The sequence below is a fragment of the Bufo bufo genome, chromosome 4 (genome assembly GCF_905171765.1).
Source record: "Bufo bufo chromosome 4, aBufBuf1.1, whole genome shotgun sequence".
Taxonomy (NCBI): Eukaryota; Metazoa; Chordata; class Amphibia; order Anura; family Bufonidae; genus Bufo; species Bufo bufo.
Genome location: NC_053392.1, coordinates 611488709 through 611509859, shown reverse-complemented (window position 1 = coordinate 611509859; position 21151 = coordinate 611488709). Strand labels below are relative to the sequence as shown.

Here is a 21151-nt window from a genome sequence, read left to right as displayed (position 1 = left end):
CAGTGATATTTGAGCACTGTACGGAGTACATATTTGACTATTATATAATGATGTTTATCAGAGCACTATATGGGGGTATTATTTCAACAATGTATGACCTCCAGAGCAGCATTCATGAACATTGCCTCATCCCCACGTTCCCTCCTGCTTCCATAGCATGATGTAGGACATCCCCCATCTAGTGCCATATAGTGCACATCAGTCTTCTAGTCACAGTTATAGGGAAAAGAGAAAACTGGAGATGGGCTCCTGTGCCTTTAAACGACACGCACCTCTTTATAATCTAAAAAATGTGTTCTTAAACGTTGCTGCGATTTCCTCTGTTTCACAACACACCTCTTCCTTGTGCAGAACAATGGATCACAACCACCATCATCCTTCTCATCATGTTTCCAAAACACATCGGAGGCCGACACTGTCTCATTGTGATTAACAAAAACAATTCAACTGAATTTCCAGCCCAAAACACATTACAAACCCCGGCGTAACGACACCGACACGAGCCGCTCAGCTACAGACAATGTGTGTATATAACACATCAATCATACAGAAACACAGCCGACAGAACCAGGTTATAGCACATGGGGGCAGTATTATAGTACATAGGGGCAGTATTATAGTAGTTATATTCTTGTACATAGGAGGCAGTATTATAGTAGTTATATTCTTGTACATAGGAGCAGTATTATAGCAGTTATATTCTTGTACCTAGGAGGCAGTATTATAGTAGTTATATTCTTGTACATAGGGGCAGTATTATAGCAGTTATATTCTTGTACCTAGGAGGCAGTATTATAGTAGTTATATTCTTGTACATAGGAGGCAGTATTATAGTAGTTATATTCTTGTACATAGGAGGCAGTATTATAGTAGTTATATTCTTGTACATAGGAGCAGTATTATAGTAGTTATATTCTTGTACATAGGAGCAGTATTATAGTAGTTATATTCTTGTACATAGGAGCAGTATTATAGTAGTTATATTCTTGTACATAGGAGGCAGTATTATAGTAGTTATATTCTTATACATAGGAGCAGTATTATAGTAGTTATATTCTTGTACATAGGAGCAGTATTATAGTAGTTATATTCTTGTACATAGGAGGCAGTATTATAGTAGTTATATTCTTGTACATAGGAGCAGTATTATAGTAGTTATATTCTTGTACATAGGAGCAGTATTATAGTAGTTATATTCTTGTACATAGGAGGCAGTATTATAGTAGTTATATTCCTGTACATAGGAGGCAGTATTATAGTAGTTATATTCTTGTACATAGTAGGCAGTATTATAGTAGTTATATTCTTGTACATAGTAGGCAGTATTATAGTAGTTATATTCTTGTACATAGGAGCAGTATTATAGTAGTTATATTCTTGTACATAGGAGCAGTATTATAGTAGTTATATTCTTGTACATAGGAGCAGTATTATAGTAGTTATATTCTTGTACATAGGAGCAGTATTATAGTAGTTATATTCTTGTACATAGGATGCAGTATTATAGTAGTTATATTCTTGTACATAGGAGCAGTATTATAGTAGTTATATTCTTGTACATAGGAGCAGTATTATAGTAGTTATATTCTTGTACATAGGAGCAGTATTATAGTAGTTATATTCTTGTACATAGGAGCAGTATTATAGTAGTTATATTCTTGTACATAGGAGGCAGTATTATAGTAGTTATATTCTTGTACATAGGAGGCAGTATTATAGTAGTTATATTCCTTTACATAGGAGGCAGTATTATAGTAGTTATATTCTTGTACATAGGAGCAGTATTATAGTAGTTATATTCTTGTACATAGGGGAAGTATTATAGTAGTTATATTCTTGTACATAGTAGGCAGTATTATAGTAGTTATATTCTTGTACATAGGAGCAGTATTATAGTAGTTATATTCTTGTACATAGGAGCAGTATTATAGTAGTTATATTCTTGTACATAGGAGGCAGTATTATAGTAGTTATATTCCTGTACATAGGAGGCAGTATTATAGTAGTTATATTCTTGTACATAGGAGCAGTATTATAGTAGTTATATTCTTGTACATAGGAGCAGTATTATAGTAGTTATATTCTTGTACATAGGAGCAGTATTATAGTAGTTATATTCTTGTACATAGTAGGCAGTATTATAGTAGTTATATTCTTGTACATAGGAGCAGTATTATAGTAGTTATATTCTTGTACATAGGAGCAGTATTATAGTAGTTATATTCTTGTACATAGGAGCAGTATTATAGTAGTTATATTCTTGTACATAGGAGCAGTATTATAGTAGTTATATTCTTGTACATAGGATGCAGTATTATACTAGTTATATTCTTGTACATAGGAGCAGTATTATAGTAGTTATATTCCTGTACCTAGAAGCAGTATTATAGTAGTTATATTCTTGTACATAGGGGCAGTATTATAGTAGTTATATTCTTGTACATAGGAGGCAGTATTATAGTAGTTATATTCTTGTACATAGGAGCAGTATTATAGTAGTTATATTCTTGTACATAGGAGCAGTATTATAGTAGTTATATTCTTGTACAGAGGAGGCAGTATTATAGTAGTTATAATCTTGAACATAGGAGGCGGTATTATTTTTAAAGAGCAAGGTTTCATTTTCATGACCTGTTTTGAAATGCTCTTTAAAGATTTACATGATATGAAGATGATTAAGTAATAATCCTTGTCAGTTACAACGCGTTCTCTCAGTACAGACCATTTATTAGGAATTATAAAATATAGGTTAATGAACAATTCATATTCTGAGCCCTTTGTTTTGTCAGCCTTTAGTCACAGGCTTTGGGGCATAAAGTAATTAGCCTGGAATGCATCAACAGGACATTGCATGTATGAATCCATCAATGCTGCAAAGAGTCTTTCCATATGGACGTGCGTTTAAAGGGACCCTACACCTGCAGTCCATTGTCTGTACATGTGATGTGTGCCTGAGTACGATCTGCCGCCTCCTGTCATCAGGCCGGGGAACAGCTCTTCAGTAGAGATGAGCGAACTTCTGTTTTAAGTTCGGCGTCTAAAGTTCGGCTTCCGGTTAGCGGAGGATCCCGATATGGATTCCGAATTCCGTTGTGGTCCGTGGTAGCGGAATCAATAATGGTCATTATTGATTCCGCTACCACGGACCACAACGGAATTCGGAATCCATATCGGGATCCTCCGCTAACCGGAAGCCAAACTTTAGACGCCGAACTTAAAACAGAAGTTCGCTCATCTCTACAGTCTTCAGCACTAGAATAAGCTGATCGGTTCGGGGTTAGTTGTCCTTTAAACACAAGATTCTGCAAAGAATAAAATATCCGCAGAGCAAATAAACTAAGAAATTATTAGTACCTCCGCCCCCCCTCCCTCAACAAGCTTTTAGCTCACAGTCTGGGGCTGTCGTCTCTGCAGTACGTGACTGAAGCCGCTTCATCCCATTAACTTTACTTTCTAATAATAAAAAAGTGGCTGCGGTGGAAACTGGAGCAAATGTTATTTAACCTATAGCCTGGAGTAACCCAGCTGGGAGCTGCAGAGCCGGCCAACATCCTACGAGGGAGGGGATGTCAGCCCAGCGGCACGTCACAGGAGATCGCCGTTTATCTGCAGCCAGTATGGTGTGCAACAGCAATATGCACCCATAGTCCTAGCAGGGCGACTGCAGATATGGGCGAAAGATAGTCCCACAAGCAGCGGGAGAAGTTGGTACAGATTGTCTCGGGTGTCTAGACATATTACATGAGGGCCCGTACCCTGCTGCAGATCGAAAAATAGCCATAAATTTTTTTTAAAGTGCATCCATCAGAAGGATCAACCCTACTGTGCTATGCATGGGGTTGATCCTGCTGATTACAATTATGCCTGTTTTGTGAAAATCGCTGGAGGTATCCCCAAGGAAAAACAGACTTTTATTCTTTAATCTTCATGCATATAAGGGCTTCAGTGCACCCTTAAAAGGCACACAAGATTATTCACCACGTTCTGTGTTGTGGAGGCCCGGACGGGGCAGGGAATGGCGCACAAGTATGAAATTGAACTAGGCTTCGGTGCACTGAGAGGCGGAGCCAGCCCTGGAAAGCTGACACGCACCCAGCAGGTAGGCCCCGCCCCTCAGCACAACATAGAGGATAATCTTGTCTATAGTGCACCTTTAAGAGGGTTGGCTCAACTCAGACATTGATAGGAAGAGGAAAGTGAACCTCAGTTGGGTTGAAATCTTCTTAAAGGGGTTGTCTCATCTCAGTCATAGATGGCACATCGCTAGGACATACCATTAAAGTCTGAGAGGAGCAGGCAGTGGCGTACTAAGGTGGCGCGTGCGGGGGTCCGCCCCGGGTGCCGGCTCTCAGGGGGGTGCCAGAAGCAATGAGCGCCTCCATCAATACAGATGGAAGCGCTCATTGCTGGAGCGCTGGGAGATGGGTCCTGTCACTCACCGCTTAGCTCCGCGCACTCCTCCCCTCCTTCAGGCCGGCGGCGCACAGAATGGTGAAGCAGGAAGACTTCTCTCCGCTCCACCATTCAGCCTGCCAGCCTTTGCGGGCGGAGCCTGCAGCCCTGGTAATCTGCATAATCTCCGCCCACACCGTGCTGCAGCCCGATCTGTGCCTGCAGGGAAGAGAGGTATGTGAGCTTCAGGAACGGGACAAGGTGAGTAGTTACTGTGTTTTTTCTTTTTCTTTTTTTTTTTTTATACAGAGGGGGCACAGAGGGCTTTATTACTATGGAGGGGGCACAGAGGACTTTACTATTATGGAGGGGGCACAGAGGGCATTACTAATGTGAAGGGGGCACAGAGGGCATTTCTACTATGGAGGGGGCACAGAGCCAGAGGGCATTACTACAATGAAGGGGGCACAGAGGGCATTATTACTGTAAAGGGGCACAGTGGGCATTATTACTGTGAATGGGGCACAATGGGGATTTCTTCTATGGAGGGGACACAGAGGGCATTATTTCTATGAAGTGGGCACAATTGGAATTATTACTGTGAAGGGGGAACAAAGAGGGCATAACTACTGTGAAGGGGGCACAAAGAGGGCATAACTACTGTGAAGGGGGCACAAAGAGGGCATAACTACTGTGAAGGGGGCACAAAGAGGGCATAACTACTGTGAGTGGGCACATTTCACGGACGTTCCTGCGACAGTTGCCAGGAGATCGGCGAGACTGGCAACACATGGTTTGATCTGACATGTTTTCCGTTTGGATCAAATGACGTCTGTGTTGTTTCTGGTGCTTGCCGCACCTTCTTTCCCCAGGTGTGGCTATTAGGGTCATTTAACCATCGCTATTTATATTTGCTTCTCCCACAATGCTGTGCGGTTTATAGCTTCTGTTTGGACCTTTGTATAGATTGTGGTTGGATCTCGGCTGAGTTCCTGGTGTTTCCATTGCTCCTTTGAAGTTAAGTCTTTTCTTTCCCTTTTGTATTTTGTTGGGGTTCCGTGTGTTGCATTTCCCTATTGTTTGTATTAGGCCTAAAGGAGACTTCTGCTCGTCCTTCCTTTTGGAGGAACAGGTAGTCTCGTCCCTGCCATTAGTACCAGGGTCCTATTGAGCTTGATAGGATTCTAGGTATTCCTGTGTATGAACTCACCTACCTTTGGGGTCTGTTCATACTGGTAGTCAGTCAGGATTTTGGTTAGGGTTTTCACTAGGAGGTGTCCACCTTCCTTCCCTAGTACTTAGGCCTGATTCCCTGTTCCCCCCCCCCCCCCCTTCCCTCCTATGCTCGGTGTGGTGTTTCCATCCCACACAGGTGTGACAGCACACATCTGTACAAAACTGCTGTGAAGGTTGTACAATGAGGGAAATACTACTGTGAGGGGGTACAATTTTTTCAAAGTATTGCCAGAGAAAGGACCCGCTCCGGGAGCCAAACACCCTAGGCACGTCACTGGGAGAAGGTCCCGAGTCTTTACTGAATTAAAGGGGATTGAATAAGATTTAAAAAAAAAAAAAACATTGCTGCATTCTTATTTAAATAGTGCCACACTTGGCTATGAGTGGTATTGCAGCTTGGCCCCATAAAACAAGAGAAGAGAAGAGCAGGGGCAATGTTTTTTTTAATTTTTTTTTATAAAACTCTTTTAAATGATTTAGTACAACAGATGGAAAAAAAAATATTTGCAGATGCCAAAGTCAATATATTAGTGGGACGCCACAGGGACCGGGCGGACAGAACTTGGCCAGTCACATATTGGCCAGGGGACATCGGTCTGCGTAACTCATGACAAGGAATAGTAACTTGAGCCACACGGCAGTATGTTTTTTGCGCAAATCAGGTTATTATACTATGACATTATAAAGTCTCATATCCTGTGCGGGCCAAATCAGCTTCACAATAACTGCTGCCATTCACTGATGGTAAGCAGTGATCTTTAAAACAGTCAAAAAGGTGGCCCAAGGACGGGATCCAAGAGTAATACTGGCAGAGATTTGTGCCCGTGTTATGGTCCGACAGGTGGCAAATCGGCCTCTTTTTTTGTGTTTTGAAAGTTGTTACAATCCTGACAGTTGTTGCTTAGCAACAAGTTGCAAATGGAAATCTTTGTAGCAACATTGTATTGAAGAAGCATGACCACAACAGCCGTTGGGCAATCGGGCAATGCCCGGGTCCATGCGCTGGATCAAAATTTGTGGATTTCCTCTTGCTTTTTAGAAGGCAGAGAAATCAGTCTAATCGATAAAAATCACCACCAGAATCAACGGCTACATTTCGAGTGGTCAGCTTGTCTCATTAAGAGGGTCTCACAGGGGCCGTTTACTCCACCAAAGGACCACAGGTCTCCAGCCAGTCCTGTGACAGGGGGAAGGAATGCCAACACATACAAAGAGCATCTCTGTCACCTTTCACTTAAGGGTGGAGTCGCTCTTTAAATCTCCTTTTGTATTACCGACCTCCAAGAACTGCCACAAAGAAGTCCTAGTGAATGCCACAGATGAAGACTGTCTAAAAGTGGCACTATTGAAGGCAACAGAAAATTGCATTAGGCTTGTCAGTAAAAGCAAAAAAAGGAAGAGACCACTGTGGTACTCAGCAGAAGTGGCCAAAATCATTAAAAACAAAAAGATAGCATTTAGGAATTATAAAAAAAAACAAAACGAGGATGACAGACAAATTTATAAGATTAGGCAGAGAGAGGCCAAACAAGTTATAACAGCTTCCAAAGCACAGGCAGAAGAGAAATTAGCTCAGTCAGGGAAAAAAGGCGAGAAGGCATTCTTCAGATACATAAATGAAAAAAGGAAACTAAAACAAGGAATTACCAAATTAAAAACAAAAGAAGGAAGGTATAAGGAAGAAGATAAAGAACCAGCTGACTGCCTCAATGAATATTTCTGTTCAGTTTTTACAAAGGAAAATGAAGGAGAAGGACCTCAGTTAGGAAAGAAGACTAATGAATCTTTTGATGCATGTGTCTTTACAGAGGAAGAGGTTCTAAGTCAGCTGTCTAAAATTAATACAAATAAGTCACAGGGGCCTGATGGGATACACCCAAAGCTATTAAAAGAGCTCAGCGTTGAACTAGCAAAACCATTAACAGATTTATTTAACCAATCACTGGCAACAGGAGTCGTCCCAGAAGATTGGAAATTAGCAAATGTTGTGCCCATTCACAAGAAAGGTAGTAGGGAGGAATCGGGCAACTATAGGCCAGTAAGCCTGACATCAATAGTGGGGAAATTAATGGAAACCATACTTAAGGAGAGGATTGTGGAACATCTAAAATCCCATGGATTGAAAGATGAAAAACAGCATGGGTTTACTTCAGGGAGATCATGTCAAACTAATCTTATTGATTTTTTGATTGGGTGACTAAAATAATAGATGGAGGAGGTGAAGTAGACATCGCTTATCTAGACTTTAGTAAGGCTTTTGATACTGTCCCACATAGAAAGCTTATCAATAAAGTGCAGTCTTTGGGCTTGGACTCCCATATTGTTGAATGGATTAGGCAGTGGCTGAGGGACAGGCAACAGAGGGTTGTAGTCAATGGAGTATATTCAGACCAAGGTCTTGTTACCAGTGGGGTACCTCAGGGATCTGTTCTGGGACCCATATTGTTTAATATCTTTATCAGCGAAATTGCAGAAGGCCTCGATGGTAAGGTGTGTCTTTTTGCTGATGACACAAAGATTTGTAACAGGGTTGATGTTCCTGGAGGGATATACCAAATGGAAAAGGACTTAGGAAAACTAGAGGAATGGTCAAAAATATGGCAACTAAAATTTAATGTTGATAAGTGCAAGATAATGCACCTGGGACGTAAAAACCCAAGAGCAGAATATAAAATCAGTGATACAGTCCTAACCTCAGTATCTGAGGAAAGGGATTTAGGGGTCATTATTTCAGAAGACCTAAAGGTAGGCAGACAATGTCATAGAGCAGCAGGAAATGCTAGCAGAATGCTTGGGTGTATAGGGAGAGGCATTACCAGTAGAAAGAGGGAGGTGCTCATGCCGCTCTACAGAGCACTAGTGAGACCTCATTTGGAGTATTGTGCTCAGTACTGGAGACCATATCTCCAGAAGGATATTGATACTTTGGAGAGAGTTCAGAGAAGAGCTACTAAACTGGTACATGGATTGCAGGATAAAACTTACCAGGAAAGATTAAAGGACCTTAACATGTATAGCTTGGAAGAAAGGCGAGACAGAGGGGATATGATAGAAACTTTTAAATACATAAAGGGAATCAACAAGGTAAAAGAGGAGAGAATATTTAAAAGAAGAAAAACTGCTACAAGAGGACATAGTTTTAAATTAGAGGGGCAAAGGTTTAAAAGTAATATCAGGAAGTATTACTTTACTGAGAGAGTAGTGGATGCATGGAATAGCCTTCCTGCAGAAGTGGTAGCTGCAAATACAGTGGAGGAGTTTAAGCATGCATGGGATAGGCATAAGGCCATCCTTCATATACGATAGGGCCAGGGGCTATCCATAGTATTAAGTATATTGGGCAGACTGGATGGGCCAAATGGTTCTTATCTGCCGACACATTCTATGTTTCTATGTAAGACAAAAACTGCAGGAAATGTCATATTGTTGAAATTCCACATCTGACAGACCTACATCTCGCCTCAAGTCTTTGCAAATTCCACAAACCGGACCTTGACAATTGCATTTCTTGTACGCAAAAGAAATGAAAAAATGTGACAAAGTCAGAAATAACCAAAAATAAAAGCCCATGACGCCTGGGCATTCTTCATAACCATCTATGGTGTGGCTGCCTTTCATCGAGAAGATTAGTGAGAGCTGTCAGACTTCTTCAATGTTTGCCCAAGTCGATCATGGTAAATCGACCCTTTGAAAGTTGGCAAGACCGTATGAATTTTTGAGCACTGCAGGAAACCCTTTCTGATTTATGGTGTGGCCTCGTAGTGACTTTGTCCACAATGGAAGTCTTGACGACTGAAGCTGTAACTCTTGGACACAACACCTCAACCGAGATAAGCTGCTAATTAGCTGGAGCTTAGGGCTTCGAATTGTTGTCTAGAAGTTTTCTGATAAGGATGTATGGAGCTTTCAACTCAGGAAATAAAATGTCATAACTGAGAAGACCATAGTGAAGAAATAAGATCTTGATGTCCAAAACATCCCATATTTCAAAGAGGAGGCCATTTACAGGCCGATTACACATTCACTGAAAACCCATGAATGGGACAATATGAAGAAACTGGCCACTAAGAGTTCTAAGTATCAAGCAAAGAAGGAAGAATGAGGTCTCACAATTTCAGGGTGTGCGAGACATTTTGACATTGTTTTCATCCATTGCAACAAAACATTGGCAGGACATCTCAGTGGCATCTGCTAGAAAAGGTTTAGTGGTTTTACCTTAGAAGGACAAGTTTGAGGTTAAATCTTAGAAGGAAAAGTTTGAGGGCTTGGAAGTTGAAGTTTTTCCTTAAAAGTTTGAGAACTGACCTTTGAACAAGTTTGGGGATTTTACCTTAAGTGAGGCGAGGTTTTACATTAGAAGGACAAGTTTCATTGTATTACCTTAAAAGTTTGAGGATGAACCTTAAAAGAACAAGTTTGAGGTTTTAGAAGGACACATCTGAGGTTTTACCTTAGAAGGACGATTCCTCTTAGGTCAAAGGGCAATGCCAATCTTACCTACACTTCACTCAATCATATTCAACTAGAAAGGTAAAATCTTTCATTGTACTTAGGGCTGATTCACATGACTGTGATTGGTCCAGGAAACATGATCCGTGTGTCAGCCATGTCTCCCGGGCAAACTGAGGCTCCCCTGACCTAACAGACTGTATGGTAGTAATTTATGATACAGTCAGTCTCTTCACCATCATGCGAGTACACTGCAATAGCCCTGGTCGTCCTGGGAGATGTAGCTGACAGACGGACTGTGTTTCATGGGCCAATCATGGCCGTGTGCATGAGCCCTTAGAAGGTGTTCATATGCTAGAACTGCCCGTGTCTGCCTGGAGTCAAGAAACCAGCCCTCCAGTCAAACAGCACCAGTGATCTCAACTTCCTGGTACCATGTGAATGTTATATGAAGAAGGCGGTGGAAGATTATGCACAACTTCTGTAGACCAGACAATCTGACCATATATGGCCTGATATTGTCCCAATTTCACATCCTAGTGGGATAATTAGCCAAAAAGGAGTCTGAACCTCCAACCATATACTAAAATATACCATTTAACCACGTGGACCAGGGATGAGTGGGTACCCATGGGTTGGTGCATCTACCAATGCATGGACACCTGTAGTCCAAGAAGCACTTGACTACATATATATTAACGATGAGCCCTGACATTAATACCTTCCATCATGCTCGATAAAGAGAAGGAAGTCGGACCTACCTGTTGCATCTTTTCCAAATCAAGGCTTGGTCTGCTGCTCTTGTCTCCGTAACCTTGTCTGTGTCTTTTACATGGCATTCCTTGGTCAAACGTGGACCCCATACTAGTGAAAATAAGAGGCCGGGAGGCTGGGTTCCGGCTTAGGGGCTGTAGTCTCTTAGGAGGGGAGGCACTTAACAGGACAGGACTCGAACTTCCACACAAAGCATCGGCCTGCTCAACAGGCCTGAAGGACATGGTGCACAAGTGTTTAACCTCCTCGTCACTGGAGGACGTGTTGTCGCTATGGCAGCTCAGCCGGCTGACCTGAGACCACTTGCGTTTTTCCGCAGCAAATTCCCTGCTGATTCGTTCAAGTTCCTCTTCCGAGCTGTGCCGGTCCAGGCCGGGATGGAAGATGGATCTCACTTTGCAGCACTGGTTGCCTTGGTTTTGCAACTGGTTGGTGGCCAATGGGGTCAGGATACAATTTCGTCTTCTTTCTGTCAGGAGGAAGCAAGAAAAAAAAGGAGTTAAGAGGACCTGTGCTTGACACCGGACAAGTCCTATACCTTAATAATCTGGGGCCAAACATGATCAGCCCCGTGTAAATCTACTAGGGTGGAAGCAATTATCTATGGTCACTTTCTACCTGATTACATAATCCATCGACCACAGTACTCCCATATAAAGCGGTCCAGGAGTAGAATAACATGGCTAACGACATTTAGAAACAGCACGTCCACAGGCTCCAGCTGGTATCGCAGCCTAGTTCCACTGGACCATTCATTTAAGGTTAATTAAAAAACATGGTCTTCTTACAGAAACAGCGCCATTTATGTCCACAGGTCGTGTCTGGTATTACAGCTGGACCCCAGTTTCTCAAATATACCAGACACAGCTCATGCACAAAAGTGGTGCTTCAAAGCAGCCATATTTAACCTCTTTAAAAGAGTTGCCCAATTTGTACCTGCCCTGTCTACATGACCTATTTGACCTTTTGGACATCAATCATAGAGGGTGCCCCCTGCTTATGATCCCCATTTATGAGCCAGATGCTTATCCCCTATTCTGTGGTTAATATTGTGGGCACAACCCCTTTAACTTTGTTTCATCATCTTTGGGGCAACCCCACAAACCAGGCAGCAAGAGTGGACCATGTGCATCTTCTGGAAGATGTACCGACACCAGCATGAGGCCCCCTGATGAGGAGGGGTCAACTTCTAGGAGACCTACTGACACCAGCACAAGCCCCCTTGATGAAGAGGGGTCATCTTCTAGGAGACCTACTGACACTATAAGATACCCTGATGAGGAGCGATCATCTTCTGGAAGACCAACTGACACCAACACAAGCCCCCCCGATGAGGAGCGGTCATCTTCTACGAAACCTACTGACACCATGAACCACCCTAATCAGGAGCAGCCATCTCCTAGAAGACCTACTGACATCAGCACAAACCACCCTGATGAGGAGCGGTCATCTTCTGGGAGACCTACTGACACCAACACGAGCCCCTTGATGAGGAGCGGTCATCTTCTGAGAGACCTACTGACACCAGTACGAGCCCCCTGATGAGGAGCGGTCATCTTCTGGGAGACCTACTGACACCAACACGAGCCCCCTGATGAGGAGTAGTCATCTTCAGCCTCTAACCTTTGTCAATCTGTGCAAGTTCCTGATTTTCTCCTTCAGAATCGTCACTGTCATCCTCATCGCTCGGGGGATACGAAATCTGAAAAAGCGAGAAGATCGAATTACTGAGCATTATAAAAGATACAAGGCAAGGGCCCTACAAATTCAGAATCACGAGGCCTGGATGCAAAACAAGGCTATTTCCATTCACTGACAGTAAGAGATCTTAAAATGGCCAGGAATTGAAAGACACTGTCTATTAGAAAGCTGTGCAATCCATTCTATTATACAATAACCAAGCTTTATTTGAAACAAGTTATGCTTTATATCTGGAAACTGTCAGCAAGCAGGCAGCTGACAGATCTTATTCTTTTCATGCGTCTCCACTGACTACTTTGAGAGCTTATTGTCCCACAAGCATCCACAGAACATTTAATATGGACAGCTATAAATAATAAGAACAAGATCCATTAAGAACAGCTGCCTCCTTACTGATGGTTTCCAGTCAACAAAAGGAGATTTATTTATTTTTCAACAGCCCAAAAAATAAAAATAAAGCAAAAAATGTAAAGAAGACACATAAAGATGTTTGAGACCATGTTAGTGAAAGGTGGAGTGTCACTTTAAACCAAATAATCACCCAGTATGGGGGAAGGGGGGGGGGGGGGGCTCTGGCCGGTTACGTAGGAGCTGACAATCTGATTTCCTAATTACTAAAACCTGATTAATAGATTACTTATTGCGCTGAAGGTTCCTGGAAATTTTTTCTGACCCGTAAAAACTGCCAGAAACTGGAAGCGGGCCCCGTCCAAAACCAGCAGGAACTGAACCCAAGAATCACTGCGGGGCCCAGAATCGCATCTACAGGGGGAACACCGTGCCCCCCCCCCCCCTCAGACAGAACCAGCTGCAACCGGATTCTTCCAGAACCAGCACCAGTACTTGTGAACGTTATGATAAAGCCGATGGGGGAATTCTTGATACTAACCCCCGTAATTCCTAACGCCCATGGGGCTCATTCTACCCAGTGGTTCACATGCTCCTGGGAAAGCTGGGTGGAAACCACTATGGCCGCCACTACAGTCCCCACTGGGGTTTTTACTCAACCCTGGTGCACATGGACGCCCGGTCACCTTCAGGTTATACGGAGCCTTCAGTGAGTTCCCGCAGTTTGGACCGTCAGTGTACATTTTCGGTGTCATTTGCATATGTGATCACGGGTGTGTATACTTATGCACAGCCCCCAGTGTCTCTGGGGTAACTCGTCTTTTAGACCATTAGAGGACCCGACTCTAAATTATGGAATTTTATGGGCAGAATCTGAGGGATTTGGGCTTAAGCCTCTCAATCTTTAAATTAATGGGCGTCCCAGACCATTGCCCCCCCCCCCCTCCTTCAGATGAGTCTTGATTCACCCCTTATTGCCCCCCAGGGTCCTCCCGTTCACCCCTTATTGCCGTCCCGCCCTCCCCTCGCACATACAACCCCCTACATCCATTTAGAGCTCTGGACCAGGACCGGCCTGGAAATCAGATTTTGGCGGGCGCCCGTGAACCCGTCGCCTTGTCCCATGAGCTTACAAAACAGGAAAACGGCTTCATTAGAAATTCAGAGCTGCTCCAGCCTCGGCCAAGAAAACCCTCCGACTCCCCAAAGCCGCTCCTAAGATTTCATGTTTTCTTAGAAATCCGAAATTTTTCGTCGCCAAGATTGGAAATGAGCGAAAAACAAAAAGGGGGAAATCACACGGAGCCCTCGCCAGGTCCTGAGCTCGGATCCGTGTGTCGGCCGCTGTGCGGCTGACAGGAGCGCGTGACAGGTTACTACGCTGCTCAAAGATAATAAAGAGATGATGGGAGTTGTAGTTCCACAATAGCCGGATCCAGGATAGGCCGGTGACTACTGCCAGAGACTGCAGCGATCAGCTGAGGCCCTGGAGCCAGGCCAGTTTTCAGTTCTCATTACAGAGAACGCGGCACGGGACAGAGACTACTACCCCCACCATGCAAACTGCAGGATAGAGAACGAGGAATATTTGTAATAGACCTTATGTTTCAATTCCTTAAGATCTCAGCTTGTTGTCAGTGAATGGGAACATTTCTATACACATCCCGAGGATAAATAGCCGTGCAGACCCAATGCTTCTTCTAAATGAGGGGTTGTTACAATTGTATCCATCTGGACTCAGGACTGATACACTGTAACAAACCATCAGCAGAGGAGAGAGATGTGTGCTGACGATGTCTTCAGCTCAGAGAGGATTGTCTGGACTGCATACAACAGTGACAAACCCTCAGCTGGGAAAAGAATTACATATATACAGGGTTTGGGCTTGAATCCGGATTTGGGCTTGAATCCGGAAGATACAGTGCGAAGCAGAGGTACAGATCGGAAGGCCACGGGAGCTACGGAGCTTCTGTCCGCGTCTCCGCACCGCAAAGGAATAGGGCATTCACTCCACAGATGGCAGGGACACGGTCATGTGCACGGGGCAAAGAAACGGCATAAAGAAGCCCAAATAATATATCACTGCATCCCTGTTCATGCTTTAAAGTGACAAATATTTACAACTTTTACAACAGTTTTAAAAAGTGAACATAGGAGCAGTGCAGAAGTTACAGTATTATAGTAGCTATATTCTTGTACATAGGAGGCAGTATTATAGTAGTTATATTCGTGTACATAGGAGCAGTATTATAGTAGTTATATTCTTGTACATAGGAGGCAGTATTATAGTAGTTATATTCTTGTACAGAGGAGCAGTATTATAGTAGTTATATTCTTGTACATAGGAACAGTATTATAGTAGTTATATCCTTGTACATAGGAGCAGTATTATAGTAGCTATATTCTTGTACATAGGAGGCAGTATTATAGTAGTTATATTCTTGTACATAGGAGCAGTATTATAGTAGTTAAATTCTTGTACATAGGAGCAGTATTATAGTAGTTATATTCTTGTACATAGGAGGCAGTATTATAGTAGCTATATTCTTGTACATAGGAGCAGTATTATAGTGGTTATATTCTTGTACATAGGAGCAGTATTATAGTAGTTATATTCTTGTACATAGGAGCAGTATTATAGTAGTTATATTCTTGTATATAGGAGGCAGTATTATAGTAGTTATATTCTTGTACATAGGGGCAGTATTATAGTAGTTATATTCTTGTACATAGGAGGCAGTATTATAGTAGTTATATTCTTGTACATAGGAGCAGTATTATAGTAGTTATATTCTTGTACATAGGAGCAGTATTATAGTAGTTATATTCTTGTACATAGGAGCAGTATTATAGTAGTTATATTCTTGTACATAGGAGCAGTATTATAGTAGTTATATTCTTGTACATAGGAGCAGTATTATAGTAGTTATATTCTTGTACATAGGAGGCAGTATTATAGTAGTTATATTCTTGTACATAGGAGGCAGTATTATAGTAGTTATATTCTTGTACATAGGAGCAGTATTATAGTAGTTATATTCTTGTACATAGGAGCAGTATTATAGTAGTTATATTCTTGTACATAGGAGCAGTATTATAGTAGTTATATTCTTGTACATAGGAGCAGTATTATAGTAGTTATATTCTTGTACATAGGGGCAGTATTATAGTAGTTATATTCTTGTACATAGGAGCAGTATTATAGTAGTTATATTCTTGTACATAGGAGCAGTATTATAGCAGTTATATTCTTGTACATAGGAGCAGTATTATAGCAGTTATATTCTTATACATAGGAGGCAGTATTATAGTAGTTATATTCTTATACATAGGAGGCAGTATTATAGCAGTTATATTCTTATACATAGGAGGCAGTATTATAGCAGTTATATTCTTGTACATAGGAGACAGTATTATAGCAGTTATATTCTTGTACATAGGAGACAGTATTATAGCAGTTATATTCTTATACATAGGAGGCAGTATTATAGTAGTTATATTCATGTACATAGGAGCAGTATTATAGTAGTTATATTCTTGTACATAGGAGCAGTATTATAGTAGTTATATTCTTGTACATAGGAGCAGTATTATAGTAGTTATATTCTTGTACATAGGAGGCAGTATTATAGTAGTTATATTCTTGTACATAGGAGCAGTATTATAGTAGTTATATTCTTGTACATAGGAGGCAGTATTATAGTAGTTATATTCTTGTACATAGGAGGCAGTATTATAGTAGTTATATTCTTGTACATAGGAGCAGTATTATAGTAGTTATATTCTTGTACATAGGAGCAGTATTATAGTAGTTATATTCTTGTACATACGAGCAGTATTATAGTAGTTATATTCTTGTACATAGGAGGCAGTATTATAGTAGTTATATTCTTGTACATAGTAGGCAGTATTATAGTAGTTATATTCTTGTACATAGGAGCAGTATTATAGTAGTTATATTCCTGTACATAGGAGCAGTATTATAGTAGTTATATTCCTGTACATAGGAGCAGTATTATAGTAGTTATATTCTTTGTTATAGGAGCAGTATTATAGTAGTTATATTCTTTGTTATAGGAGCAGTATTATAGTAGTTATATTCTTTGTTATAGGGGCAGCGTTGTTGTAGTTTTGTTTTTTTGTCAGAGGGTGCAGTCCTTGCTGCTGGTTATGGAGGACATTTCTTGCAGTGGTCATATTGCCAGTGGCTATGGCAGCTTAAACTGTGATTGAATTAATTGGGTGTTTCCATTACCCACTCCATACATCAGACATGTGACAAGTTTTGTGGTCGATATGAAAATGCAAAAATCTGCAAACCCATGGAGTGAAATCGGTTTAACCACAGACATGTGTTTCACATTAGGAATCTTCACGAGTCTCACAATCTTCAAGTGACAACTGAACTATATGGTTACAAGATTAATTATCAGCGAGATTCTTCCTCTATCAGATTATGGTTCATGGGGAAGATATTTTCTGCTGTGAAAAAATGAGCTGGTTAGAACTATGTGAGCTCCAGTTTAACCGCAGGTAGTGTTCATATGTATTGAGGGTTTCCCGTGTAGAACAAAGTGTCATCATACACTAAATTATACTATAAAGAGGCATGAAATGAAAGGTGCAGAATGAGTGCAGCTCTGGAGTATAATACAGGATGTAACTCGGGATCAGTACAGGATAAGTAATGTATGTACACAGTGACTGCACCAGCAGAATAGTGAGTGCAGCTCTGGAGTATAATACAGGATGTAACTCAGGATCGGTACAGGATAAGTAATGTAATGTATGTACACAGTGACTGCACCAGCAGAATAGTGAGTGCAGCTCTGGAGTATAATACAGGATGTAACTCAGGATCGGTACAGGATAAGTAATGTAATGTATGTACACAGTGACTTCACCAGCAGAATAGTGAGTGCAGCTCTGGAGTATAATACAGGATGTAACTCAGGATCGGTACAGGATAAGTAATGTATGTACACAGTGACTGCACCAGCAGAATAGTGAGTGCAGCTCTGGAGTATAATACAGGATGTAACTCAGGGTCAGTACAGGATAAGTAATGTATGTATGTACACAGTGACTCCACCAGCAGAATAGTGAGTGCAGCTCTGGAGTATAATACAGAATGTAACTCAGGATCAGTACAGGATCAGTAATGTAATGTATGTACACAGTGACTGCACCAGCAGAATAGTGAGTGCAGCTCTGGAGTATAATACAGGATGTAACTCAGGATCAGTACAGGATAAGTAATGTAATGTACACAGTGACTGCACCAGCAGAACAGTGAGTGCAGCTCTGGAGTATAATACAGGATGTAACTCAGGGTCAGTACAGGATAAGTAATGTACTGTATGTAAACAGTGACTGCACCAGCAGAATAGTGAGTGCAGCTCTGGAGTATAATACAGGATGTAACTCAGGGTCAGTACAGGATAAGTAATGTATGTACACAGTGACTCCACCAGCAGAATAGTGAGTGCAGCTCTGGAGTATAATACAGGATGTAACTCAGGGTCAGTACAGGATAAGTAATGTAATGTACACAGTGACTGCACCAGCAGAATAGTGAGTGCAGCTCTGGAGTATAATACAGGATGTAACTCAGGATCGGTACAGGATAAGTAATGTATGTACACAGTGACTGCACCAGCAGAATAGTGAGTGCAGCTCTGGAGTATAATACAGGATGTAACTCAGGATCAGTACTGGATAAGTAATGTAATGTATGTACACAGTGACTCCACCAGCAGAATAGTGAGTGCAGCTCTGGAGTATAATACAGGATAAGTAATGTAATGTATGTACACAGTGACTGTGTTGTTGTTGAAGGGAAATTATCCTGCAATTATGTTTCTGAGTTACTGTATATTGGAACAGAAGATCCCGGCCATTTATATCTTACAATTTGTTAACAATAAAAAAAAATTCCCTGGAAAAATACGTTGTTTGGAGAAACCCTTTAAAGACCTGACTCTGCGATCTGGGAGTCGTGACCACACAGCACGTCATATAGTCACAGAGGAGCAATGAAAAGAAGGGAAATTAAAAAGAAATGTGTAAAAATCCTGTTTTGCTTTAGTAATTAGATTTTTCACATCTGATTGTATGTAACAGACGGGGCGTCTTCCTGCGCAGGCTCAGGCTTTCCCAGGACAAGCCTCGTCAATATGTAACACGGTTTACAGAGAATACGTGTTTGGTCATTAGACTCGATCACCTGACAAAGTCATAAACCCAGCTGCATAATGTACACGCCGGGTACTGGGACTGATCAGCACATCCTGATCTGACCTACAGAACGCCGTCATGTACGCAGCACAGCCACACACACATTTAACAGCCGGGATCTTCGCAGGTGTCTTCATTTTCAGAAAACATAGCACTTCTCAAATGGAAACCATCGTCAAGCAGGCTCCTATTATTTATAATGACTCTAATCATGTGTGAGACTCATTAATATCCGGATAGTCCTGTATCGTAATGGCGTCCTAATTCAGTATTACTCCCAGAGGAGGATACTTAAAAATATCAGCACCTTGCTGACGGTTTCCACTCTTTCAGAAAACCCGAATGCTAAATTATGTGACAGACCGTGAGCTGAGCAACAGAACGTCTAGATAACTCCGCATCCCCGTCTCACCCGCCGCTCCCTGTGCCCGATATCATCTGCCCTTATTATAACGCTCCTGTAATATTATAAGCTCAGGATTTTAGGGTCATTGCCCCTTTAAGTACAGGCGTCGGGTCTTAGGGAACAATGTTCTCTATTCACGCGGACAGAGATGATCTCGCCGCTCCGGGCTGAGAAATTACCCGCCATAGGACGAAGCACCTGGGTCCGCTGGACGGGATCAATGGAGGGGGTCCACAAAAGAACCAAAACCTGGAGCTACCCCATATTTACTAATACATGCCGCTACCAGAACTTCCAGTCCCGACTGCCAGGGAGAGTAAGAGGAGACCCTGGCTGCAGATTTGGAAGGGATTGGAGGAAGGGCGATAACAAATATTTTTGCACTAATCGCCCACCCAGCTTTCCCAGGCTCCAGACCATACAATCTGCATGGCTATACCACCGTAAGGCTCCATTCACACGTCCGCAAAATGTGTCCGCATCCTTTCCGCAATTTTGCGGAAAGGGTGCGGACCCATTCATTCTCTATGGGGACGGAATGTGCTGTCCGCATCCACATTTGCGGATCCGCACTTCCGCATCCGTGCTTCCGTTTCCGCAAAAAAATAGAACATGTCCTATTCTTGTCCGCAAATGCGGACAAGAACAGGCATATTCTATTATGTCGGCAATGTGCGGTCCGCAAAATGCGGAACACACATTGCCGCTTTCCGTGTTTTGCGGATCCGTGTCTCCGTGTATCCGCAAAACACATTGCGGACGTGTGAATGGAGCCTAAGGGTCCATTCACACGTCCGTTTTTTCTTTCCTGATCTGTTCCGTTTTTTGCTGAACAGATCTGGACCAGATCTGGACCCATTCATTTTCAATGGGTCCTGGAAAAAAACGGACAGCTCAATGTCAGATTTTTTCCAGGACCCATTGAAAATGAATAGGTCCAGATCTGGTCCAGATCTGTTCAGCAAAAAACGGAACAGATCAGGAAAGAAAAAACGGACGTGTGAATGGACCCTAAATCTGGGAAAACTGGGTCCCCCCCCCTCCGTCTGAGCTGAAATAGCAGCCACATTAGTCGTCACTCAGCTTTTCCGAAAACAGATCACTCAGGCCTCATGCAGATGACCGTATCCGTTTTGCGGTCCACAAAGTACGGATACCGTCCATGTTGCATCTGCTTTTGCAGATCCATCGAATTCAAAGGGGCAAGTACAGGAAGTGTTCTATTTTTTTGCGGAAACGACATACGAACGCGGAAAGCGCGCGGATCACCCATGTGATCGTCCTGCAAAAAGATACAATAAGGCCTCATGCACACGACAGTATTTTGTTTCCGTGTCCGATACGTTTTTTTTGCAGATAGGATGCGGACCCCATTCATTTCAATGGGTCCGCAAAAAACGCGGACAGCACACCGTGTGCTGTCCGCATCAGTAGGTCCGTTCTGTTGCTCCGCAAAAAAAATAGTGCATGTCCTATTTTTTTCTAGTTTGCGGACAAGGATAGGCATAATTACAATAGATCCGCAAAAAAAACGGATCCGCTAAAAATAAAAACGGATGCCATATGGAACGTCATCTGTTTTTTTTGCGGGACTGCAAAACACATAGT

At 42.2% G+C, this 21151-nt stretch overlaps 1 protein-coding gene across 1 annotated transcript in view; it reads right to left on the bottom strand.

Annotated features, from left to right (window-relative positions):
- The window catches only part of LOC120999654, a 75891-nt gene that overhangs the window by 37228 nt on the left and 17512 nt on the right, over window positions 1–21151 (bottom strand). The window contains exons 2-3 of the mRNA XM_040430645.1: window positions 12475–12553; window positions 10839–11320 (exon numbers count right to left, since the gene is read on the bottom strand). Of these exons, the coding sequence (XP_040286579.1) occupies window positions 10839–11320; window positions 12475–12553 (561 nt within the window). The remainder of the gene's footprint in view (window positions 1–10838; window positions 11321–12474; window positions 12554–21151) is intronic.